Below are 27,172 nucleotides of genomic sequence, written 5' to 3' on the forward strand. Positions count from 1 at the left end.
CTTGCACCACCATGCTTCACTGTCTGCACAGTGTACTGTGGCTTGAATTCAGTGTTTGGGGGCCGTCTGACAAACTGTCTCCGCCCACTAGACCCCAAAAGAACAATCTTACTTCCATCAGTCCACAAAATGTTGCGCCATTTCTCTTTAGTCCAGTCAATGTGCTCTTTGGCAGATTGTAACCTCTTCAGCACACGTCTTTTTCCCAACAGTGGGACTTTGCGGGGACTTCTTGCAGATAGCTTGGCTTCACATAGGCGTCTTCTAATTGTAACAGTCCTCACAGGGAACGTCACACCTTCTTTCATCTTCCTGGAGCTGATTGTTGGCTGAGTCCTCACAGGGAACGTCACACCTTCTTTCATCTTCCTGGAGCTGATTGTTGGCTGAGTCCGCGCCATGTTGGCTATTCTTCTATCCATTCCAATGGTAGTTTTTCACTTTCTTCCACATCTTTCAGGTTTTGGTTGCCATTTTAAAGCATTTGCCATCATTTTAGCTGAGCAGCCGATCATTTTCTGCACTTCTTTATATGTTTTCCCCTCTCCAATCAACTTTTTAATCAAGGTCCGCTGTTCTTCTGAACAATGTCTGGAATGACCCATTTTCCTCAGAATTTCAGAGAGAAATGCACTGTAACCAGCATGTCCAACATTTGCTGCCTTCCTTCCTTAAATAAGGGCAATAATTGCCACCTGTTTCTCAAAGAATGAATGACCTCACTAATAGAACTCCACACTGCTATTATTCTGAACACGCCCCTTTCAATGAGTGATTCAATGACACAGAATCAGCAGCATGCATGTCATGACTGTTGGGTCTGTTGGATTTCTATGACTCTACTACACCTGCTAGGAAATTATTTGCCATGTAGAAATATCATTTCCACCAAAAACAGAGATTGATCTGGTTAGTGATGTCTGACTGCTAGTATTTTCAACACAACTGTATATATATATCGTATTTTACATTCCATAAGACGCACCTAGGTTTTAGAGGAGAGAGACAAGAAAAAAAATATTCTGAACCAATGGACTGCGGACACAGTACAGGAGATGACCAGAGACTGCGGACACAGTACAGGGGATGACCAGAGACTGCGGACAGTACAGGAGATGATTAGAGACTGCAGACACGGTACAGGAGATGACCAGAGACTGCGGACACGGTACAGGAGATGACCAGAGACTGTGGACAGTACAGGAGATGACCAGAGACTGCGGAGAGTACAGGAGATGACCAGAGACTGTGGACACGGTACAGGGGATGACCAGAGACTGCGGACACAGTACAGGGGATGACCAGAGACTGCGGACATACTACAGGAGATGACCAGAGACTGCGGACACAGTAAGGGAGATGACCAGAGACTGCGGACATAGTACAGGAGATGACCAGAGACTGCGGACAGGGTACAGGAGATGACCAGAGACTGCGGACATAGTACAGGAGATGATCAGAGACTGCGGACAGTACAGGAGATGACCGGAGACTGCGGACACAGTACAGGAGATGACCAGAGACTGCGGACATAGTACAGGGGATAACCAGAGACTGCAGACATAGTACAGGGGATGACCAGAGACTGCAGACACAGTACAGGAGATGACCAGAGACTGCAGAAATAGTACAGGGGATGACCAGAGACTGCAGACACGGTACAGGAGATGACCAGAGACTGCAGACACGGTACAGGGGATGACCAGAGACTGCAGACACGGTACAGGAGATGACCAGAGACTGCGGACATAGTACAGGAGATGACCAGAGACTGCGGACACAGTACAGGAGATGACCAGAGACTGCGGATACGGTACAGGAGATGACCAGAGACTGCGGACACAGAACAGGGGATGACCAGAGACTGCGGACACAGTACAGGGGATGACCAGAGACTGAGGACACGGTACAGGGGATGACCAGAGACTGCGGACACAGTACAGGAGATGACCAGAGACTGCGGACCTTTGGGGAGCGGGTATCCGAATTTGACAGGTACCCACTCCCACTTCTGCTGCGATCACCTCTCTCCCTGTAGTTTTCTAGGACACATGACAGGTCCCAGAAGACTATGGGACCATTCACAAAGTGCAGCATTTCTCACGCATGCGCAGTGGGCACCCGGCTGTGAAGCCGCAAGCTGTAACAGCCGGGTACCCACACTGAAGATGATGAGGTGATGAGGACACCGCTGGACCGAAGAGCAGGATCTGTTGCACAAAAGAGCCGAGCGGCCAATCCCTCTACTGGCCTCCATCCCTCTCTGCCAATCCCTCCACTGGCCTCCATTCACTGTCCTCCACCCCTCTCTGCCAATCCCTCCACTGGCCTCCACTCAGTGTCCCCCAACCCTCTCTGCCAATCCCTCCACTGTCCTCCACTCAGTGTCCCCCAACCCTCTCTGCCAATCCCTCCACTGTCCTCCACTCAATGTCCCCCAACCCTCTCTGCCAATCCCTCCACTGACCTCTACTCAGTGTCCTCCACCCCTCTCTGCCAATCCCTCCACTGTCCTCCACTCAGTGTCTTTCAACCCTCTCTGCCAATCCCTCCACTGACCTCCACTCAGTGTCCTCCACCCCTCTCTGCCAATCCCTCAACTGGCTTCCCGTTGCCCAATGGATACAATTCAAAACATTAACAATAACATATAAAGCCATCTATAACTCCGCCCCCAAATTACATCACCAATCTTGTCTCCAAATATCACCCAAACCATCCTCTCCGCTCCTCCTATGACCTCCTGCTCTCTAGCTCCCTTGTCTCTTTCTCCCATGCTCGTCTCTAGGACTTCTCCAGAGCCTCCCCCATCCTCTGGAACTTTCTACCCCAATTTATCAGACTATCCCCTACTCTGCTCACTTTTAGGCAATCTCTGAAAACCTCTCTCTTCAGGGAAGCCTATCCTGCCGTCAGCTAATACCGGAATCTTCTATTCCTCCTACCAGCCCATCCCCCACAGTTATTACCTTTTGTACCACCAGCCCCTCCCTCCTAGATTGTAAGCTCCCAGGATCAGGCCCTCCTATTTCTCTTGTATTGTACTGTATTGTTGCTGTATTGTCTCCCATTATATTGTAAAGTGCTGAGCAAACTGTTGGCGCCATAAATCCTGTATAATAATTATAATAATAACTGGAAAAGCTCCAATTTCTGGGGAAATTGTGTGAAGTGTTCTTGCCTCCACCAGTAGTCTACAACTCACACTCTAGCTTTTGTCACTCTGCTGGCTGCTCACACCCCTGGGTTCCTATGGCACCTCACTCTACAGCAAGGGCAGAGAAGAGCGGTTAAAAACAAACTGCTCCAACTTGCTCACTTCACTGGCGGTTGCCATCTTCAAACGGTTGTAGTTTAACAATTATAAATCCTACACCAAAGAGCTTTATATTGTGAGAATCACAAGACCCAGACCTACATTTTGATGCATAGTATGTCTCTGAAATATTAAAAATGAAGGCACAGTCGCAGTTTAGAATTTGCCCTTCAAATTTGAGGTGTCTAGAGTGGAGTTTCAATGAATGTCAATGGGCGGCATGAGTTGCAAACAAATAGTCATATTGTGAAAACTATCAGGACTATGGCTTAGCCGTGGACATTTTTAGTGGCAGCCGGGATAGCTGAACGTTGTGATATAAGATTTGTGTAGGTGGGCGGGAAGATGAGGGAGTGATGGCAGTTTAGAAATCATGTCCTGATTTTTCAGCTCACACTCTAGTTTTGAACATTCCACCATTCATTCCTATGGGACCAATTTCACCACAAAAACGCAGATATTTATTGAACCATTCGGCGAAATGTTCCACAAAGTAATAGCACACCAATCGGGAACAATCCGCACGTTTCCGTATATTACTGTCTATGTAATGTAAACACTATGGGAGGAGTTAGGGTGGTAAATGTGGGAGGAGTTAGGGGGGTAAATTTGTCTATAATAATACGAATATATATGTGAGATAACAGGAAGTGGTCGCCATGCAGGAACACTTAATAACTTGGATCTAACCACTTTGTATTTTTTAATCAGACTTTAATTTCAGAACCTTTATACCTGTATATAGTAATGTGAGTATTTCTGTCTTCCATGAAAAGCTGCACAAATATGTGAGAAATGTTCATTACACCGACCCAGACGGAGGCGAGATCTACTTCAATGAGAGAAGAGAAATCCCAACCAATCTTATTGTACAGAGCTGCCTTTATATAAACAATATATCTTTTCCTCAAAGCAAAATTGCCGTTATTCAAGACCCGGATTTTGTACCCAAAACGTTTGATATGAGTAACATCTTCTGGAAAAATGGCAACGTAAGAAATGACTTCAATGTTTTCTGTCCATATCATTTGCGGAGGAGGTTCATAATTAGGATTTCTAGGAATTTGTATCCTTGTTTTAAGATATACCAACAAACACGTATTATCACAGTATAGGGACCCGGCCAATTATCAATTCCTGCTTACTGATCCGGAGTGTCACAATATGAGTTCTCTGCCAGCCCAGTTAATAATCCCCAGGTAATAATTCCTTGTTCCTAATCCCTCCTGGCCATAGGAAGAGCCTCCTCCAATTAGTATTCACTCCTGTGTGCCAAAGGCCCCTAGCTGTAATTAACTCGCCCCTCCACAAAAGGTCCCAAATTCAATGAGTGTATACATCCCTAATTAGTGCCTTACTTTTGTATTAATGTATTTCCCCCACTAATTATCCGGCCCAACCAGTCCTTTCTGTGTACAGCTACAAATTAAATTACTGTAGTTCCATTCTCTTCATTGTCACCTGCTAATGACCCCCCTCCACCTCTCATCCTGCTCAGGGGGTTTAAGAGGCCAGTGCTGGTCTCTCTTGTTGTGCCATTCTGCTGGGTAACCAATGAGGGGTCCAGCTGGACTCTAGTGGCCCCCCGGCTCTGCCTGAGCTCCATTGGAGGAAGGGGGATCCCAGAAGCTACATCAGCCCTGCCTGGAACGCTGTCAACTCTGCCTGAGACTATCGCATCAGATTTGCGTGAGTGTATGCTCCCCTTGTGCTATCTGACTGCTTATGAACTGCCTCTTGGATTACAAATTGTTGTGGAGCCTTTAGCTTTGCCCACCGGGGCTGTTTTACAAGTGACTGTTGTCTGTTTTAATAAAGCTTTAAGTGTTTGCCGTCTGCCTTGTGTGTTCTGTCCCGCTTACCCTCCGTTACACGTATGTTCATGAAAGGGGTCATTCTTGGAGTCGGTGAAGGCTTTTAACTGCCATAATTTTGTGCAAAGTTTCCTATAAGTGAACTATTTTCTATTTTGTGTATATATGTGTTATGAAAAAAAGTTGGCATGGTGCGCATGCGCGGCCAGTGGGGATGGACATGTCTCTCTGAGGCTCCTCTGCACCGCAGGGAAGACAGCCACCCCGACCCATGATCCTGGCCTGCACCATCATATAAATGGCCCCAGTTGCCATAGCGACCCCCTGCCACATGCTAATATGGTCAGGGGAGCATCCCGTCACCAGACTCTGCCACCCGGCAAACCAATCTAGGAGGCCCTTGCTCGTGCCTCCTCCAAGATGGCCGCTGCAACCTCTCACAGCAGCAAGCCAGCAGCATTGAAGTATACAGATCTGCACACGGAGCAGCCAAGCCATCCCTGCACTTCTGAGGGTGAGTCTGATGCTGAGACAGAGACCCCCATACATGCTTCAACACCTGATCTTACTACTCCTGACCTCACACATTTTGGAAAAATGCTACACAAAGCCCTGAACACAGACCTCTGACCGCACCACAGACAAGCTGTCCAGAGAAATCCGCGAACTGCACTGCTGACCTGGAACAGAGGGAGGATGACCTGAACGCCTCATTTCAAACACAAACACACGAACTCGACCTTTTGCGTGACGAAAACGCTACATTACAAATGTGCTTAGAGGACTTTGAGAATCGGGCTAGGCGCTCAAACGTGCAAATTCGTGGCCTTCCTGAGTCGATTATTGATGTCCAATCCACTGTCACAGTGTTATTTCAAGAGCTCTCCCCTGCTATTCCCATAGAATGCCGAGAAATGGATAGGGTTCACAGGGCACTGGATCCAAAACGCACCGGCGGCCCACCATGAGATATCATAGCCAAGCTCCACTTCTTTCGCACTAAAGAACAATTTCTACAAGCAGCCCGTAACGCAGAATCCCTCACGTTCCAGGGTCACACTTACCAGCTATTCCAAGACCTCTGTCCCACTACCATCGCCAAACGAAGGGCCATGAAGCCACGTTTACAAGCTCTTCAACAGCATGACATACTGTATAAATGGTGCTTCCCCTTCGCAGTACGTTTCCAGTACCAGGCCTGAGACCACATCTGCAAGACCCCTGATGAGCTTCAAGACACCCTGCGGAACCACCAGCTGCACCCTCACACAACACCATCAGAAAGCTCCAGACGACAATCAGCAGAGGCATAGCTAGGTTATTTTGCGCCCGGGGACGAACAGCCACCTCATGACACCCCCCCGTTTCATATGGTTCCTGTAGACACCCCCCCATCCCGATCACATTGCCCCCCCTTTATCCATGGCACTACACACCCGACTCGGCTCTCCCCTTGTCCCCTCCGGCACATGCCCGGCTCACTGCCCTCCTCTCCCGGCCGGCTCCTCTCCCGGCCGCTCACTGTAGATGGCAGACGTATCAGATGACATGTCTGCTGCAGCCGCTGCAGTGATCTTGTCACCTCATTTTGCCGCCCCTTTACCTTGGTGCCCGGGTACATATGTACCACCCTGCCCCCCCAGCTACGCCTCTGACGATCAGCATCATGCTCACCGCAGAAATCTCACCCGACACACCTCACCAACGGTCAACTCAACACCCACAAATGAGGGCGTTTTTCATCACCTGCTCCATCTCCACAAGATTCCATGGACTGAATCTCATCAATCATCTCTCGCTTTACAGCCTACATTCAACGAAGTGGAACTCCGCCACCCTCGTAGTTGACACCCATGGTGTCTGTTCCTCTCATCCCTCACCTGAATGCAGATGCTAAGTATCCGTATCCTTATGTTAGCCCCCAGGGCTCATACTGTCCTTCTGACTTCTTCTCCCCCCCCCCTTTTTTCTTAAATCAATGTTATAACCTGTATTGAGGAAATTTTCTTGCTGCACCGTATATCAAGGGCCGTCCTACTCTCTCTCCTCTATCGTTAAGAGCTTGTTGTGCCTTATATATTACTCGTTGGTTTAATCTTCAATCGATTATGCCTGTATTTTATGTATAGGATCCACAGTTCTGGCGGCATGGAAAACTTCGTTCCCCCATCTCTGCAGACTTACCTGGATGACTGATGCCACCCAACCCTAGGATCCCTTGACTCTCCTGTATGCCAATCCTGATGTTCTTTCTCCCCCCAGGATCGCACTACTACATTCATGTTTATATGCTGTCTTCCCCGCGACCAGCGTACCTGCACACTCACCACTAGCCCCTTTGGTATCGCATTTTTGATACCACTTGGGCTATCCGGGTGATCCCGGGGACCACTTCTTTGCCTAATTATGGCCCCCTATATCCCTCTCCTGATACCCTTCCCTAGCCCTATCCTCCTCCTCACTCCCCTACACGACTCCACATCTTTGCCTAACTCCTTCTCCCACACAACAATCTTACATCTAGACTGCCAGATTCTCTCTCAGCTGGTACCGCTCTATTATCTGAATCACAACACCCCCCCCCCCCATGGGTTCCCTAAACATTCTCACCCTGAATGTTCAGGGTCTTAACATACTGCAAAAGCTCAACAAGGCATTCCGCTCCTTCGCATCATACAATGCCCTCCAGGAGACGCAATATACTCCTACCTCCATTCCCAAATTCTTTGGCCTCCGCTACGCACAGGTCTACACAGCTTCCGCCGCTAACAAACGTCGAGGGGTACTCATTGCCTTCAACTGTGCGACGCCCTTCACATTGCATACTGAGATTAAAGACCCTGAAGGTCATTATCTCCTGCTCACCGGGCAACTTCTGGACTTTGAAGTCACCATCCCCACGTATTACGCCCCAAACCAAGGTCCCTTACCATTTCTTTCCCACCTATTATCAGTTATCGACCATCACAAACGCGGCACGTTGTTAGTCTGTGGGGATTCAAATTGCACGATATACCCCTTCTTAGATCCCCTCAAAAGTCCCCTCAACCCCCTTCTCTGTTCACCTCTAAACAAACCTTCCAAACCATATTACAACGTTACTCAATGATAGATACATGGAGAGAACTCAATCCGATAAAATGCCAATATACCTTCTATTTCCACCCTCATAAGACATTCTCAAGAAGAGATCACATCTTTATGACTGCTAGCTCTTCCCCACCGAGTACTGGCCTCTGACATCCTCCCAATTCCTTGGTCGCATCACTGTGCTGTTGTCACGTACCTGATGGGAAACTGAATTGATGAGGTCGGCCTCACTTGTGTCACTAGCCCTGACCCTGCTGAGGTTGAAACAGAGGGCGTCTAGGGACCAGGGGGACAAGAGCACCAGTGGTTGTTGCTTGCGGCTCTTGCAGATGATGACCTTGGTAGGCAGGATATCCTCTGATTTGGGAACCGTAGAAATAGACCAGGCAGGTTCAGTGGATTTGCCAGATGCACAGCAGAGCAAGCTAGGTAGCAAGGACACAGGACTGGGGCAGAGTTGTAGGATAGCCAGGGTCATAACAGTCGGGAGCGCAGTACAGGATCAGAAGGAAAAGCCAAAGTCAGGAGCAGAGCCGAAGTCAGGAACCAGGAGCAGGAGAGTAATCAGAGTCGGGTCAGGAACAAGCCGAATAAGCAACAAAGGAATCAAACAGGAGCAAGCAGGACACGGGGAGAGCTGAAGACCAGTCAGCACTGAATCTGAGCAGAGGCGCTCCTTAAATGGCCCGTCTGGTGCCAATCTTCGCCGTACGTGTGCACGTGTGCATGCATGTGCCTGATCGTGCATTTCTGCGCGCCTGTGCACAAGCGTAAATTCTTCTGCGGGATCTCTTTTGCGCATTCGTGTTCCCGATCGCGATTCTTCTTGCTTGAAATCCCTTACAGCTGTGCTTACTTCCATTGCCTCTCTGGCCCCATCCCCCCCGATCCCCCTTGGACCATCAACGAGAACCTCCTAGCGAACCCGACACATTGCTCAGATATCGAAACGGCGCTCAAAAATTATCTATCTCTAAACCAAACTCCAGATATCTCCCCTCTCCTTCTTTGGGAAGCACATAAACCTGTACTCCGCGGTTTTGCGTTAGTAAAACACTCTTCCTAAACAAAGAAAAGAGACGGCAATGCCTTCTTCTAGAACATACCTATGACCAATCTCATCAAGCTTCCAAGCGACCCCTTCCCCTGCCAATCGAGAAGCCCTAGAACAATCCCGACTGGCCCTTGATCTTCTCCTTACGGACCAAGCTGAGCTCTCCCTTCGTAGATCCTGACACAAATATTATACAAAAGCCAATAAACCCTTTCACCTTTCTTGCACTTTCAATCCGTAGGCTTGATCAGATCACCAAACCCATTCGACTACACACTTCCTCTGATAACCTCACTAGTAATCCGGAACGGATCCTACAAGTTTTCCACAAGCATCTGTCACGTCTCTATTCTTCTTCCACACCCTCCGACTCTTCCCAGGCCGACACCCTCTTAGCCTCTCTCACATTCCCAAAACTCTCAGAACATCATCTAACATCATTAGAACTCCCTATCTCCACAGCTGAAACTCTAAATGCTATTAAACTCCTAAAGCCCTGTAAACGTCCAGGACCCAACAGATTTTCTGCCACATACTACAAAAAGTTTGCCCACCTACTCACGCCTGTTCTTACTAACGCATTCAATGCCATATCATCAGGCCAAACTTTTAACCCAGATACAGTACAAGCCAACATCTTGAAGATCCCAAAGACGAATTCAGACGACACGCAATGGTCCAATTATAGGCCAATTTCCCTCCTCAACATAGACATCAAAATCGCTAGCTAAAATCTTATCTACACGCCTCAACACGTGTATTGGATCCCTAATTCATAATGACCAAGTGGGCTTTATACCAACTCGACAAGGCGGAGACAACGTATGACGCACAACTCTTCTGACACGCATAGCTAAATCCCACAATATTCCTGCCTGTTTCCTGTCCCTGGACAAACGGAAGGCATTTGACACAGTCTCATGGCCATACCTGCACTACATTCTGCTTTGGCCCTCATTTTTTAACCTGGATCTTCTCTCTCTACCGCAAACTCTCGGTCAGAATCAAATACTTAGGTCATCGGTCTGCTCGATTCCCAATTTCACGTGGCACCAGACAGGGTTGCCCCCTGTCCCCTCCACTCTTTGCCCTAGCCATAGAACCGCTGACCCTTCTGATCAGGACCAACCCAGATGTCCATGGACTTGAGATAGGAGGCACCTACCATAAACTGTGTCTATCCGCATGATGACATCTTACTTTTCCTCACCTCCCCCTTGACATGCTCTCCTGCTCTCCTTCGGCTCCTTGATACGTTTGGCTCACTCTCCAGCCTCCAAATTAACCCCCAGAAGTCATTAGCACTCAATATTTCACTCCCCCTTAACTCCCCACTTGAAACAGATACTTCCGTTCTCATGGTCACAAAGCTCTATTCTCTTCTTGGGTATAAAACTAACTCCAAATATTTTGGATCTCTACGCCGCCAACTACACCCCTATGTTAGCTCATCTAACGGCACTTGTGACCAAATGGTCCTCTCTCCCACTGGCATGGCTAGGCAGAATAGCAGTCGTGAAGATGTCAATCCTCCCCAAAATTCTATACCTCTTCAGAGTTCTCCCAATCTCAGTACCCACTCATTACCTTTGTACTTTACAACACCGCATTTTTTCCTACGTCTGAGGCAAGGTTCGCCCACGTGTTCCCTGCTCCACTCTTTATCACCCCAAACTTAATGCCAGACTCGGTCTCCCAGATATCAGTAAATACTACCAAATGGCACACATAGCACAATTACCAAAATATCACGCTACCTACGAAACCCCACAATGGGTTATTCTTGCATCTATAGAGTGTGACCCCTTATCTACTGCTAACCTTCTCTGGTTAAGACCTATTGATCGTCGTTCGGTTACAAACCCCATTACTTCTCACTTCTTGCTTCTTTGGGATATATTGTAATCCCGCTATCCCCTACAGTCACCTCGTAACCCCCTTCTCTCATATCTCAGAAACCCAGTCTTTCCCCCGGCCTGGTCCTCGCCACATTTAAACACTGATCCTCAGCCAACCTTATCCGGACTCATCACTTTGTGCTCAGGAACAAGTTCAGAGCCTTTACCTCATTATGTGAAACCCATGAACTCCCAACTTCTGAAATATTTTGGTAAATTGAAACATTTCTACACTCCATACACTACAGCTGCCAGTCCAGTAAACACCATGTCCCCTTTTGAACGGGCTTGCCACAAAAACCCCCATAGGTGAGGCCTCATATCATATCTGTACTCCCTCTTCACAACCTCGACCACTACACCACTACCCTCATATATACACAACTGGGAAACGGACCTTGGCCAGCAATTCGACTCTTCTAATTGTGACCACATCTGGTCCAATACTAAAGCGTCATCGCAAAATATCGTGGCCTTGGAAACCAAATACAAGGTCCTGACTCGTTGGTACCTAGTCCCAGCAAGAATAGAGAAGTACACCCCTAATTACCCTTCAACTTACTTCAGAGGCTGTGTAGACCTGGGCACACATTTCCATATACTATGGTGGGACTTCCCAACCACCCAAGTCTTCTGGGCGGAAGTCTTTAGAATGCTTTCTACACTAAGCGCAAAAATCCTCCAACTGAACCCATCAACTGCGCTGCTCAGCCTACGACCCCCTGACGTCACAAATTCACAATTCAAACTTATCCTACAAGTTACTACAGCAGCCAAGCAGGTCATAGCCAAATCTTGGAAATCTCCCTCGCTATGCATCACAGTAGTTAAAAATAAAGTTACCCAGGCTATGATTCATGCAAAAGTAGAAGCCACAATTTTAGATACCATCCCTAAATTCAAGAAGGTTTGGCACCCCTGGGTGGAGCATTTCCTTCTGCCTAACTTTGATGACTCACTTCTCAACCCGTAACAAATACTTCAAGCTACATCGGTACCACCCCCCACCAATCTCACGTTCTTCATCTATTGCATCTAACTGTGGAGTCACCTCCCTCTCCTTATCCCTCCCCTCTTTCTCTTCCCTTTCCTATAAGGTCTCATTTGTTATTGATACCTACTTTTGTACCTATGCAATGTTTTGTATGAGAATTGTATACCTCCACTGTCCCATTTATTCCTTCCTGTTAAAATCAATAAAATCTTTGAACAGGAAATAAAGTTGTCATAGAAGGTAATGAGGTCTGTAAATCTCTGACATACAGTATGACACGGGATAGAATTATTACAGAAAACAGCAGCATTAAAATCAGGACATTATTAGTAATACATCCAATTGGGCCCTCAAAGCAGTTCAGGATGTCCATGAAATGTATAAAAGAAATATAAATGTATAGAAAATAAATCTAACTGGGCAGCTCTTTGTGTTTTCCATGTTGCTGGTGAACATAAATTCCATAAGAACATTTAGAACCCCCTAGAGGTGTCTCCTGGATAAATGGTGACTGATCTAATGTGACCAAACAAGAATGTATCTTCAAGTTGGTGACAGATTATATACAGTGACATGAGTGGGTGTAACAGTTGTGATATACACTCACCGGCCACTTTATTAGGTCCACCTGTTCAATTGCTTGGTAACACAAATTGCTAATCAGCCAATCACATGGAAGCAACTCAATGCATTTAGGCATCTAGACGTGGTGAAGACATCTTGCTTCAAAACGAGTTTCAGAATGGGGAAGAAAGGGGATTTAAGTGATTTTGAACATGGCATGCATGTTGGTGCCAGACGTTCTGGTCTGAGTATTTAAAAAACTGCTGATATACTGGGATTTTCCTGCACAGCCATCTCTGGGGTTTACAGAGAATGGTCTGAAAAAGAGAAAATATCCAGTGAGTGGCAGTTGTGTGGAGGAAAATGCTTTGTTGATGTCAGAGATCAGAGGATAATGGGCAGACTGGTTTAAGGTGATGTATCAAAATGTATATAATGATACAATGTATAATGGAATACATATAATGATACAATGTATAATGGAATGTATATAATGATACAATGTATAATAGAATGTATATAATGATACAATGTATAATATAATGTATATAATGATACAATGTATAATAGGATGTATACAATGATACAATGTATAATGGAATGTATATAATGATACAATGTATAATAGAATGTATATAATGATACAATGTATAATAGAATGTATATAATGATACAATGTATAATAGAATGTAAATAATGATACAATGCATAATAGGATGTATATAATGATACAATGTATAATAGGGTGTATATAATGATACAATGTATAATGAATTGTGTATAATGATACAATGTATAATAGAATGTATATAATGATACAATGTATGATGAAATGTATATAATGATACAATGTATAACAGGATGTATATAATGATACAATGTATAATGGAATGTATATAATGATGCAATGTATAATGGAATGTATATAATGATACAATGTGTAATAGGATGTATATAATGATACAATGTATAATAGAATGTATATAATGATACAATGTATAATAGGATGTATATAATGATACAATGTATAATGGAATGTATATAATGATACAATGTATCTCTCGCCACCATTCATAGAGAAAGAAAAAAACAAGGGGGCTGGGCTGTACAGTGACTGATCACTGTGATAGCTAATCAGAAGCTATAACAGTGATCATGTGACCCGGAATCCGGAGTCTCGGGTCCTGATTGCTAGAATGGGACCCCGGGGCTCTCAGTGACACCGAGTTCTTTATGCTGGAAATGCACCATGCGGTGCACTCCCAGCAGAAAGCCAGGTACACAAATATGCGACCCCACGAAAAACAGCCCAGTTCTGTGAAGCAACGTATTTGTGTGACGTCGGAGTCAAGGGGTTAAAGGGAAGCTTTGCACTAAAAAAGCAGTTTAACCTAAAATAGAGGTCCCATCAGCATGCCATAAGTCCTCCTGCATACGGGACGTTTTTACAGCGGCTGTTTATGTCTTTTGAAGTTTTTCTCTACATCCAGTAAACCCCCCCAGCATGTTATCCTATGTGTCCCTACACACAGACTGGAATCAACGGTTTTTCGCTGCAAAAAAAACAGGACTAGTGGGTTTCTAAAGGAGTTTTTTAGCTGTAAAAACCCCGTAACACTGAAAAACATGCCAAAATGCAGTAAAACATCGCAAAACTGTGTTTTTGATCCCCAACGTTTTTTTTTTGTAAGAAACGCAAATGCAGAAAAACGCTGCTAAACTCTAATGCAAAAATGCTGAAAAAAGCTGAAAAACTGCGGTTTTTAACGTAACTTTACACAGCTAACGTTATCAGCATTATCAAAACGTCCCCCCCCCAGTGTACATGAGGACTAACAATCGATGAACGCCCCAGATGAATTAAAACCCCAAATACTGCCCCCCAAGGGGATCTCAGATCTGCAGAATTTGACCCAAATTAGAAGCAAACCTGAACCTCATTCCTATTTGTAACACTTAGTTTGTAGAGTCTCTTGAGGGATGATGGACATTTACATTTAATAATAATAATAATAATAATAATAATATTGATAATAATAATAATAATAATAATGATAATAATAATAATAATAATAATAATAATAATAATTTCTGATTTCAGGTTCTGATATCTCGATGCTCAGATCCCTGCTTACCCGGCAGCAGAAAAAAGTTTGGCTCTTCCATACATAAATGCTGCTATGAGTGTTCCCCGTGTCCAGAAGGAGAGATATCCAACATTTCCGGTACAGTTTGTATTTCTTAGTTATTGTTGGACTCAGCAGACTTTAGCAATGTAATACTGCTACAGCTCGGAACGGGTGCGCAAAATCATGTATATATATGTGATTTTGCAGTTCCGGGAAGCGCCGCCATTCGCAGCCTCGGCTCTCAATCACCGAGTCCTGGCGGGTGATTACTCGCCGCCACCCGGTGATCGCCGAGTATCTCCAACAGGGGAGAAACCTGTGTATAAACAACACATATCTCTCCTCTGTCAGCTCCTGCACACTGCTTTGTATGGCTCTGCATAACAGTGTGCTTACAGTGAAACACACAGCACACAGTTAACCCTTTGATCGTCCCTCATGTTAACCCCTTCCTGCCCAGTGCCATTAGTCAGTGCTTTTTATTAGCATTGATCACTGTATTGGTGTCATTGGGGATGTCAGAGACACTAAGTCAATTCCCCCCAATATCAGAATGCCTGCTGCAGTCCCGCTATAAATCACTGATCACCGCCAAAGACACGGAGCAGAATACATTTTGGCTGAAATTTATGACAAAATTAGATTTTTAAAAATGTTTACTGTCTTTTTTCTCCAGTTTATCTGAGGATTGCAGTCATTTACTGGCCTCCTGGCCCTGTGTCACACTTTCTCAATGATTTGTCCACATGGCTACCCCACTTTCCTCTGAAGTACCCGCCATCATCCTTGGTGACTTTAGCATTCCAATCAATGTTAACACCTCAGCCTCCTCTCAGCTACTCAGCTTAACCTCCTCTTTTAACCGAATACAATGGACACAAACCACCACTTACTCCAATGGCAACACCCTCAACCTCGCATTCTCCCACTTATGCACTCCCTGTAACCTCTCCAACATCCCTTTTCCTCTCTCTGACCACAACCTTCTCAGTTTCACACTTTCCCTGTCTCCTACCTCCCATGCCTCCAACCAGCAAACGGTTACCCGCAGGAAACTTGGCCACCTCAACCCTTCCCTTCTTCATCCTGCTACTGACTGCCTTTATGATAAAATGGCTCCCCTGTCCTTCCCAGACCTGGGCACGTCTGCCTACAACAACATTCTGTCATCCTTCCTGGACACCATACTTCTCTCACTACACGCAGAACCAGGCCTCACCTGTCACAACCCTGGCAAACAGATGACACCAGAAGTCTCAAGAGATGCAGTCATGCTCTTGAGCAAGTATGGAGTAAAACTAAATCCCTGAAAGACTTCACCCTCTACATATCCCTCCTTCTCAAATACAGCTCCTACCTCCATACTGCTAAACAAACCTACTACACAAGTCTCATCAAAACCCTCTCATCCAAATCCTGTCAACTCTTTTCTACCTTTAATTCCTTACTTCACCCCACACTGCCTCCAGCCACCAACTTGCTTACTGCTCAGGATATTGCCAATCATTCCAATAACAAAATCAACACAATTCGTCATGAGATAGCCAGCATCCAGCTTTCTCTCCCAACCAACTCACCAAGTCCAACACCATACTCCTCCTTCAACCCTGTTACCACTGAGGAAGTTGCCAAACTCCTTTCCTCTGTCCACCTCACCACCTTTCCCCTGGACCTGTCCTCTCTCAATTACTATGACCACCTTCCTGCTCCATCCTAAACTCTCAAACCCACATCTTCAACCTTTCCCTCTCTTCAAGCATGTTTCCCTCCATGCTCAAACATGTACTGACCACCCCCATACTTAAAAAATCCTCACTGGACCCAACCTGTTTGAATAACCTAAGACCCATTTCCCTGCTGCCATTTGCCTCCAAGCTTCTTGAATTGCTTATCCACAGTGGTATGAGTTGCTACCTCCTTGACAACAACCTTCTCAATCCCCTACAGTTCTGCTTCCTCCCGCAATGTTCCACTGAAAATCCTCTATTAAAACTCACCAATGACCTTTTAACTGCTAAAACCAACGGCCAGTACTCCATACTCATACTCTTAGACCTTTCTGCTGCCTTTGACACAGTTGACCACCCACTCGTCCTCAACAAACTCCACTCCCTTGGCCTCCATGACTCTGCTCTTTCCTGGGTATTCTGGTACCTATCTCAGTGCACTTTTAGTGTCACATACAATACCATCTACTCTGCTCCTCTTCCTCATTTTATTGGGGTGCCTCAAGGCTCCATCCTTGGGCTCCTCCTCTTCTCTCTCTATATCTCTTCCATAGGCAAGTTGATAACCTCCCATGGCTTTCAATGCCACCTCTATGCTGATGACACCCAGATCTATCTCTCAACTTCTCAATTCACCCCCTCAATCCCCTTACAGATCACAAATTTACTAAGTGACATATTAGTATGGATGTCACACCACTACCTCAAACTCAATCTTTCTAAAACTGAGCTTGTAATAGTTCCTCCTTCTGTATCCCCTCCCCATGACTTTACCATTGAGATCAACGGCACAACCAATGGTCCCTCCACAAATGCCAGGAGTAATCTTAATGGTGCAAGGTGTAATCCTAGACTCTGACCTCTCCTTCATCCCCCACATCCAATATCTGGCTAAATTTTGCTGCCTCAAACACCGGAACATTTCCAGAATTCGCCCCTTCCTGGCTAAAGACACCACAGAACAGCTTATTCACTCCTTGATTATTTACCAACTTGACTACAACTCCCTTCTCACTGGCCTACCCTTACACTGGCTATCCCCCCTTCAGTCTGCTATGAATGCTGCTGCCAGACTAATGCACCGTACTAACCATTCCATGACTACTGCCCCTCTGCCTATCTCTTCACTGGCTTCAACTAACCCAACATATACATTCAAAATACAAACTACAACATGCAAGGCCATCCACAACATTGCCCCCAGCTACATCACCAACCTCATCTGCAAGTATCGTCCTCTCCTCCCAAGACCTCCTGCTCTCCAGTTACCTCCTCCCACACTCACCTCCAGAACTTCTCTAGACCCTCTCCCATCCTCTGGAAAATGGCCACCTAAAAGCAAAGGATTTGAGTCTCTGTAGCATGACCTCCGACAGGTTCAAGCTGAGTGCCTCAGACTTCTGATAATTTATTTGAAAATTAGATAATTCACCATAACGTCTAAATTCAGCCATCAAGTTGGGAATGGTGACATCCAGTTAACTGCTAAAAAAGAGCAGATCATCTGCATAAGTAGAGACCTTATGGCATTTATGCCCAGTCAAGATATTATGAATGTTCTGCTTATATGGTTCACACAAAGGAAAATGAGGGGTGAAAAGGCACAACCGTGTCTTGTACCATTTGTAACAGGGAAAGGAGACAAGAGCAATCCATTAGCACCTGTGCTGTGACTCAGTCCACGTTCTCATAGTCGGACTAAGGCCTATGTCTTCCAGTGTGACCCTGATGAAGGACAAATTCACCCTGTCAAAGGCCTTTTCACATCAGTAGAACGAAGGAGAGTTGGAGTAGTCCCTGGCAGGACAGAATGTATAACATTAAGTCTTTGGATCATACCATCACATGCCTCTCTGTCTGGCATAAAGCCCACCCGGTCATAATGGATAATGTTATTAAGATAAGGAATCAGATGGGTAGCTAAGATTTTAGTGAATAGTTCGGATCAAGCTTGAGCAGAGAAATAGGCCTTTAGTTGGCGCATCGAGTGGGATCTTTCCTTTCTTTGGTGATCACTGAGATATGGGCTGTTAATGTTTCTGGGTGTACAGTGTGTTCATGAGAACACAATGGACATTCACTCTGATGGTAATACGCTTGGCCTTGTATAACCCCATCTCTGCACTCCTGGCAACTTCACCAACACCCCCTGTCCTTTCTCTGATCACAACCTCATCAGTTTCACAGTATACTTGTTTTCAACCACCTATCCCCCCCAAGCAGCAAATGATTACTTGTAGAAACCTTCACCCTTCTCTTTTCTATTCTGCTACTGACCACCTCTATGACAAAATCTCTCCCATTTCCTGTCCTGACCTGGCCTCCTCTGTCTACAACAGTTCACTCTCATTCTCAGTGGATGCACTTGATCCTCTAACTAATGAAATGACTAATGAAACCACCAAGCTACTCATTCACTCCCTTATTATATCTGCCTTGATTTTTGAAACTCCCTTCTCATATGCCGATCTCTCCATAGGCTATTCCCTCTCCAGTCTATCATGAATGCTGCTGCCAGGATCAACTACCTTACCAACTGCTCACTGTTTGCCACCCCTCTCTGCCAATCCCTCCACTGTCTTCCAATTGCCCAATGAATGAAATTCAAAATGCTAACAACAACAACATACAAAGCTATTCACAACTCTACCCCCAGCTACATCACCAGTCTTGTATACAGATATCTCCCAAACCATCCTCTCCGCTCCTTTCATGATCTCCTGCTCTCAAGATCCCTTGCCTCCTCCTCCCCCATCCTCTGGAATTCTTGACCACAATATGTCTGGCTATCCCCTTTAGGTGATCCCTGAAAACACATCTGTTCAGGGAGGCAAAAAATTGCAGAACAAACCTCCAAAAAATTTTCAAATATATGAATAGTAGAAAGGTCCGGTCCGAGCATGTAGGCCCTTTACAGAATCATCTAGAGGGGGTGACTGGGGACAAAGAAAAGGACAATGTATGAAATCCCTTCTTCAGCTCTGTGTATACAAAGGAACATGGGGGGGCTCCTGTCCATAATGGGGGATGGTACTGACACAGCTCCAGATAATCCACATTGGCTCACAATTTAAATGATCCAAAAATATTTAGACAGAATAAAGGTGAATAAAGCCCCTGGACCGGATGGCATACACCACGGGGCCTTAAAGAATTGATCTCTGTCATTTCACAGCCATTGTTTCTCATTTTTAGGGACTCTTTAATGGCTGGCATAGTACCACTGGATTGGTGTAAGGCCAATGAGGGGCCAATATTTAAAAAGGGGTCAAAATCTTTCTCAAGTAATTATAGACCTGTTAGTGTAACTTCTATAGTTGGGAAGATACTGGAGAGTTTAATAAAAGACCACATAGATGGGTTCTTGCTGGAAACAAATATTGTAACCAACAGACAGCATGGATTCATGAAAGACAGAAGTTGTCACACAAATCTGATTTCTTTTTATGAGGAGGTGAGCAAAACCTTGTAAAGAGGAGTGGCTGTGGACGTGGTATACTTGGACAGAGGGATGGCTGTGGACGTGGTATACTTGGACAGAGGGGTGGCGGTGGACGTGGTATACTAAGACAGAGGGGTGGCTGTGGACGTGGTATACTTGGACAGAGGGGTGGCGGTGGACGTGGTATACTTGGACAGAGGGATGGCTGTGGACGTGGTATACTTGGACAGAGGGGTGGCGGTGGATGTGGTATACTAAGACAGAGGGGTGGCTGTGGACGTGGTATACTTGGACAGAGGGGTGGCGGTGGACGTGGTATACTTGGACAGAGGGGTGGCGGTGGATGTGGTATACTCGGACAGAGGGATGGGAGTGAACGTGGTATACTCAGACAGAGGGGTGGGGGTGGACGTATTATACTTGGACAGAGGGTTGGCGGTGGACGTGGTATACTTGGACAGAGGGGTGGCGGTGGACGTGGTATACTTAGACAGAGGGGTGGCGGTAGACGTGGTATACTTGGACAGAGGGGTGGCAGGGGATGTGGTATACTTGAACACAGTTCCCCACACACGGCTAATGTGTAAGGTAAAGTCTTCGGGCTGGAAAAATCAGAATGTAAACGGATAGAAAACTGGCTAAAAGATCGTATTCACAGAGTAGTGGTTAATGATTCATAATCTGAATGGTCTAGGGGTGTCAGTTGTGTACCCCAAGGTTCAGTGTTATTAGTGGGGTACCCCAGGGTTCACTGTTATTAGTGGGGCACCCCAAGGTTCAGTGTTATTAGTGGACTACCCCAAGGTTCAGTGTTGGGACCCTTACTTTTTAATATATTTATAAACAATGTAGGATTTGGGATTATAAATCCCATTTCAGTGTTTGCAGATGACACCCAGCTGTGCCGGGAATAACGTCCTTACAGGATGTCTCCAACTTACAAGCCGACCTCAATGCTCTGTGTAATTGGGGGACTATGGGGCCAATGAGGGTTAATGATGGTAAATGTAATGTTCTGCACTTGGGGGCTAAGAATATGCATGCATCATACATACTGGGGGGGGGGTACAACTGGGGGGTCAATGGTGGAGAAGGATCTGGGGGGTCAATGATGGAGAAGGATTTAGGGGTTCTGGTAGATCACAAGCTTAATAATGGCATGCAAGCTGCGGGTTCTAAAGCGAGAATAATCCTCTCTAGTATTATTATCATTATTAAAACCTCAACTAGAATATGCAATTCAGTTTTGGGCACCAATTCACAAAAAGAACATTGGGGAACTGGAGGAAAAAATAAAGCGAAGGGAAACCACACTGATACGAGACATGGAGGAGCTCAGCTACGAGGAAAGATTACAGGAACTGAATGTATCCTCTACTTAAAAGAGGATATTAAGGGGGATATGATCACCATGTATAATACATAAGGGGGGATATGATCACCATGTATAATACATAAGGGGGGATATGATCTCCATGTATAATACATAAGGGGGGATATGATCTCCATGTATAATACATAAGGGGGGGATATGATCTCCATGTATAATACATAAGGGGGATATGATCTCCATGTATAATACATAAGGGGGGATATGATCTCCATGTATAATACATAAGGGGGGGATATGATCTCCATGTATAATACATAAGGGGGGATATGATCTCCATGTATAATACATAAGGGGGGGATATGATCTCCATGTATAATACATAAGGGGGGATATGATCTCCATGTATAATACATAAGGGGGATATGATCTCCATGTATAATACATAAGGGGGTATGATCTCCATGTATAATACATAAGGGGGATATGATCTCCATGTATAATACATAAGGGGGGGGGGAATATGATCTCCATGTATACTACATAAGGGGGATATGATCTCCATGTATAATACATAAGGGGGGATATGATCTCCATGTATAATACATAAGGGGGGGATATGATTTCCATGTATAATACATAAAGGGTGGGGGGGATATGATCTCCATGTATAATACATATGGGGGGGATATGATCTCCATGTATAATACATAAGGGGGGATATGATCACCATGTATAATACATAAGGGGGGATATGATCACCATGTATAATACATAACGGGGGGGATATGATCTCCATGTATAATACATAAGGGGGGATATGATCACCATGTATAATACATAAGGGGGGATATGATCACCATGTATAATACATAACGGGGGGGATATGATCTCCATGTATAATACATAAGGGGGGATATGATCTCCATGTATAATACATAAGGGGGGATATGATCACCATGTATAATACATAAGGGGGGATATGATCTCCATGTATAATACATAAGGGGGGATATGATCTCCATGTATAATACATAAGGGGGGATATGATCTCCATGTATAATACATAAGGGGGGATATGATCTCCATGTATAATACATAAGGGGGATATGATCTCCATGTATAATACATAAGGGGGGATATGATCTCCATGTATAATACATAAGGGGGGATATGATCTCCATGTATAATACATAAGGGGGGATATGATCTCCATGTATAATACATAAGGGGGGGGGGATATGATCACCATGTATAATACATAAGGGGGGATATGATCTCCATGTATAATACATAAGGGGGGATATGATCTCCATGTATAATACATAAGGGGATATGATCTCCATGTATAATACATAAGGGGGATATGATCTCCATGTATAATACATAAGGGGGGGGGGATATGATCTCCATGTATACTACATAAGGGGGATATGATCTCCATGTATAATACATAAGAGGGATATGATCTCCATGTATAATACATAAGGGGGGGATATGATCTCCATGTATAATACATAAGGGGGGATATGATCTCCATGTATAATACATAAGGGGGATATGATCTCCATGTATAATACATAACGGGGATATGATCTCCATGTATAATACATAAGGGGGGATATGATCTCCATGTATAATACATAAGGGGGGATATGATCTCCATGTATAATACATAAGGGGGGATATGATCTCCATGTATAATACATAAGGGGGATATGATCTCCATGTATAATACATAAGGGGGATATGATCTCCATGTATAATACATAAGGGGGGATATGATCACCATGTATAATACATAAGGGGGGATATGATCTCCATGTATAATACATAAGGGGGGATATGATCTCCATGTATAATACATAAGGGGGGATATGATCTCCATGTATAATACATAAGGGGGATATGATCTCCATGTATAATACATAAGGGGGGATATGATCTCCATGTATAATACATAAGGGGGGATATGATCTCCATGTATAATACATAAGGGGGGATATGATCTCCATGTATAATACATAAGGGGGATATGATCTCCATGTATAATACATAAGGGGGGATATGATCTCCATGTATAATACATAAGGGGGGATATGATCTCCATGTATAATACATAAGGGGGGATATGATCTCCATGTATAATACATAAGGGGGATATGATCTCCATGTATAATACATAAGGGGGGATATGATCTCCATGTATAATACATAAGGGGGGATATGATCTCCATGTATAATACATAAGGGGGGGGATATGATCACCATGTATAATACATAAGGGGGGATATGATCTCCATGTATAATACATAAGGGGGATATGATCTCCATGTATAATACATAAGGGGGGATATGATCTCCATGTGTAATACATAAGGGGGGATATGATCTCCATGTATAATACATAAGGGGGATATGATCTCCATGTATAATACATAAGGGGGGATATGATCTCTATGTATAATACATAAGGGGGGATATGATCTCCATGTATAATACATAAGGGGGATATGATCTCCATGTATAATACATAAGGGGGGATATGATCTCCATGTATAAATATATCAGTGGTTCATATAGTGAACTCGGTGTAGTTATTCCCCCTGAGGTCATCACAGAGGACAAGGGGGCGCTCTTTATGTCTGGAGGAAAACAAATGTAATCTCCAAACACGGAAAGGTTTCTTCACAGTGAGAGCTGTGAGAATGTGGAATAGACTCCCTCCAGAGTTGGTTGTGGCCAGCTCAGTGGATTGCTGTAGGAAAGTCCTGGATTCTTTCTTGGATACACAGAATATAACTGGATATAACATTTATAGGGAAAGTTGATCCAGGGAATATCCGTTTGCCTCTCGGGGGATCAGGAAGGAATTTTTTCCCCTGCAGGAGCAAATTGGATCGTGCTTTGCTGGGGTTTTTTTGCCTTCCTCTGGATCAACTGTAGGTGTAGGATTATAACTTTTTCATTTTTTTTTTCTATGGTTGAATTGGATGGACTTTTGTCTTTTTTCAGCCAAACTAACTATGTAACTATGTAACTATACCACTCCAATCACACATTTATCACTTCCATCAGCTCTACCCCCACAGTTATAACCCTTTGTACCACTTGCCCCACCCTATTAGATTGTGAGCTCTTATGAGCCGGGCCCTCTTAATACTCTAGTTTGTATTGCATTGTAACTGTATTGTCTCCCTTTATAATGTAAAGATCTGTGCAATCTGTTGGCGCCATAAATCCTGTATAATAATAACAGGACAGCTCTGAATTTTTGACATAATCAACAGCTATTTTTTTTTTATTTGCCTTCATTTTTAAAGCAAAATGTTTACAATGGTATATTTAAGAGGCCAAACGGTATGAAAAAAGAGATGTTCATTTTTAGGGTTTTCAGACAATTACATTGAAATTCTCCATTATCACTTTTTGTGAGTACTATAATGTACTGTATATAGTATTTATGTGTTAATATCACTTGACCAGTAGATAGCACTGTACACTAAGGTCACTAGTTGTGCATATCTGTAAAACCTGTTGGTTCTCCCTCTTCCTCTCTTCTCTCTCATCTCTTCAGGAAGTAAGATGTCTGCTATTACAACCTGCTGAAATGTGCTCTGTATGTTTGCAACTTAAGCCACACAAGTAAAGTCTGAATTCTGCCATCACTACCAGTGTCTTCTCTAACACATAACCAACACTTTTTGCCTATTTATTTTTCATGTCTTTTTTTTTCTTTTCGTGCTTTTTTTTAAGCACATGGTAATGTGCATAATGTGCAGCCTCTACACATAGGAGTTCAACTGTGTGATATCTATCTATCTATCTATCTATCTATCTATCTATCTATCTATCTATTATCTATCTATCTATCTATCTATCTATCTATTATCTATCTATCTATCTATCTATCTATCTATTATCTATCTATCTATCTATTATCTATCTATCTATCTATCTATTATCTATCTATCTATCTATCTATCTATCTATCTATCTATCTATCTATATATCTATCTATTATCTATTATCTATCTATCTATCTATCTATTATCTATCTGTCTATCTATCTATCTATCTATCTATCTATCTATCTATCTATCTATCTATCTATCTATCTATCTATCTATCTATCTATCTATCTATCCATCCATCCATCCATCCATCCATCCATCCATCTATCTATCTATCTATCTATCTATCTATCTATCTATCTATTATCTATCTATCTATCTATCTATCTATCTATCTATCTATCTATCTATCTATTATCTATCTATCTATCTATCTATCTATCTATCTATCTCCCACAATTAACTGATGGAAATCCCATTGCTAGCTGTGAGACAACACAAGACAGTTCATTTCCTCAGAAGCTCTGACCCCGATGCTCATTGTGTTTGTATTGTTCTTCCTGCAGACAGTGAAAACTGCATGAAATGTCCTGATGATGAATGGCCAAATGAGAAGAAGGATCGGTGTGTTCCAAGACTGGTGGAATTTCTTTCCTACACTGATGACACCATTGTTGCAGTATTTTCGGCCGTCTCCATCCTCTGTTGTCTTCTGACTGGTTTAATATTGGGGATATTTATACATTACCAGGACACCCCCGTTGTTAAAGCCAATAACCGGAACCTGAGCTATCTTCTCCTGGTCTCCATCATGCTGAGCTTCCTCTGTGTCTTCTTGTTCCTCGGCCATCCAGTAGATGTGACCTGCATGCTGCGTGTCACCTCTTTTGGTGTCATCTTCTCAGTTGCCGTCTCTTCTTTACTTGCCAAAAGTATCATGGTGTGTATTGCCTTTAAGGCCACCAAACCTGGGAGTCCCTGGAGGAAATGGATGGGAACCAAACTGGCCAATTGTATCATTTGTGTCTTCTCACTGGTCCAAGTCATAATCTGTGTCACTTGGTTGTCTATTTCTCCCCCCTTCCAGGATCGAGACACTCACTCTTATCAGGGGAAGATCATCATTCAGTGTAATGAGGGTTCAGTTATCGGCTTCTACTCTGTCCTGGGATATATGGGGCTTCTGGCAGCTGTGAGCTTCATTATCGCTTTTATGGCCAGGACATTACCGGACAGTTTTAATGAGGCCAAGTACATCACCTTCAGCATGCTGGTGTTCTGCAGTGTCTGGATTGCCATGATCCCGGCCTATCTGAGCACCAGAGGGAAATACATGGTGGCTGTGGAGGTCTTTGCTATAATGGCATCAAGTTCTGGACTTCTTGGCTGTATATTCTTCCCAAAATGTTACATAATTCTGTTCAGACCTGACCTGAATACAAAGACAGTTATCCGCTGATATGTATGGAGCAACACTGGGCTACCTGTAGTTATGGCATTATCTCTATTAGTGTTCATTGTAGTATTTTGCTAGTGTATTGAGAATGAACACTGTATAGAAAAACATTTCATACTTATTTCTCTGGTGGATGGTGCATTTAATTTTTGCTCTGCACACCGTTGGTATCAGACACTTTGGGTTTGTTGGAAACCTTGTCCCCTGCTGGGTGTAGTGGTTCCTCCCATCGAACATTACATCAGTACAGAACAATGTAATCACTTAGTGAGGAGGAACCACAGAGACCAGAGGGGGGGAGAATCCAAAACTTCCTAAAGTGTCAGATACCAGAGCCAATCACTCTTCAAGAGAGGGAAGATTTCACTCACCACCTTCCATGAAGATAGATATTAAACGTTCTTCTGTAAGCTGATTGTGATTTATATAGTGTCAGGGTCACTTTTAATTATATTGTATGTAGATGTATCCTGCTATATCAATAAATACAATTTGCTTTGGGCA

The 27,172-nt window shown here is 44.1% G+C and overlaps 1 protein-coding gene across 1 annotated transcript; it reads left to right on the forward strand.

The window, feature by feature from the left end:
• Positions 1-4,263: 4,263 nt before the first annotated feature.
• On the forward strand, positions 4,264-27,172 carry LOC149465123 (vomeronasal type-2 receptor 26-like). The gene is made up of 3 exons (XM_089673618.1): positions 4,264-4,308; positions 14,832-14,955; positions 25,779-27,172. The coding sequence occupies exons 1-3, from the start codon at positions 4,279-4,281 to the stop codon at positions 26,669-26,671; spliced, it is 1,047 nt and encodes a 348-aa protein (XP_089529744.1). The 5' UTR covers positions 4,264-4,278; the 3' UTR covers positions 26,672-27,172.

The sequence above is a fragment of the Staurois parvus genome, unplaced genomic scaffold, assembly GCF_062004578.1.
Source record: "Staurois parvus isolate SC_StPar_1 unplaced genomic scaffold, SC_StPar_1.0 ptg000143l, whole genome shotgun sequence".
Taxonomy (NCBI): domain Eukaryota; kingdom Metazoa; phylum Chordata; class Amphibia; order Anura; family Ranidae; genus Staurois; species Staurois parvus.

Bases quoted from the DNA above. Each gene is read 5' to 3' on its own strand.
- LOC149465123 (XM_089673618.1), top strand. From the start codon at position 4,279: ATGAGTAACATCTTCTGGAAAAATGGCAAC. The intron at 4,309-14,831 runs GTAAGAAATGAC...TTCTGATTTCAG, and splicing joins TCTTCTGGAAAAATGGCAAC to GTTCTGATATCTCGATGCTC. The intron at 14,956-25,778 runs GTACAGTTTGTA...TTCTTCCTGCAG, and splicing joins AGAGATATCCAACATTTCCG to ACAGTGAAAACTGCATGAAA.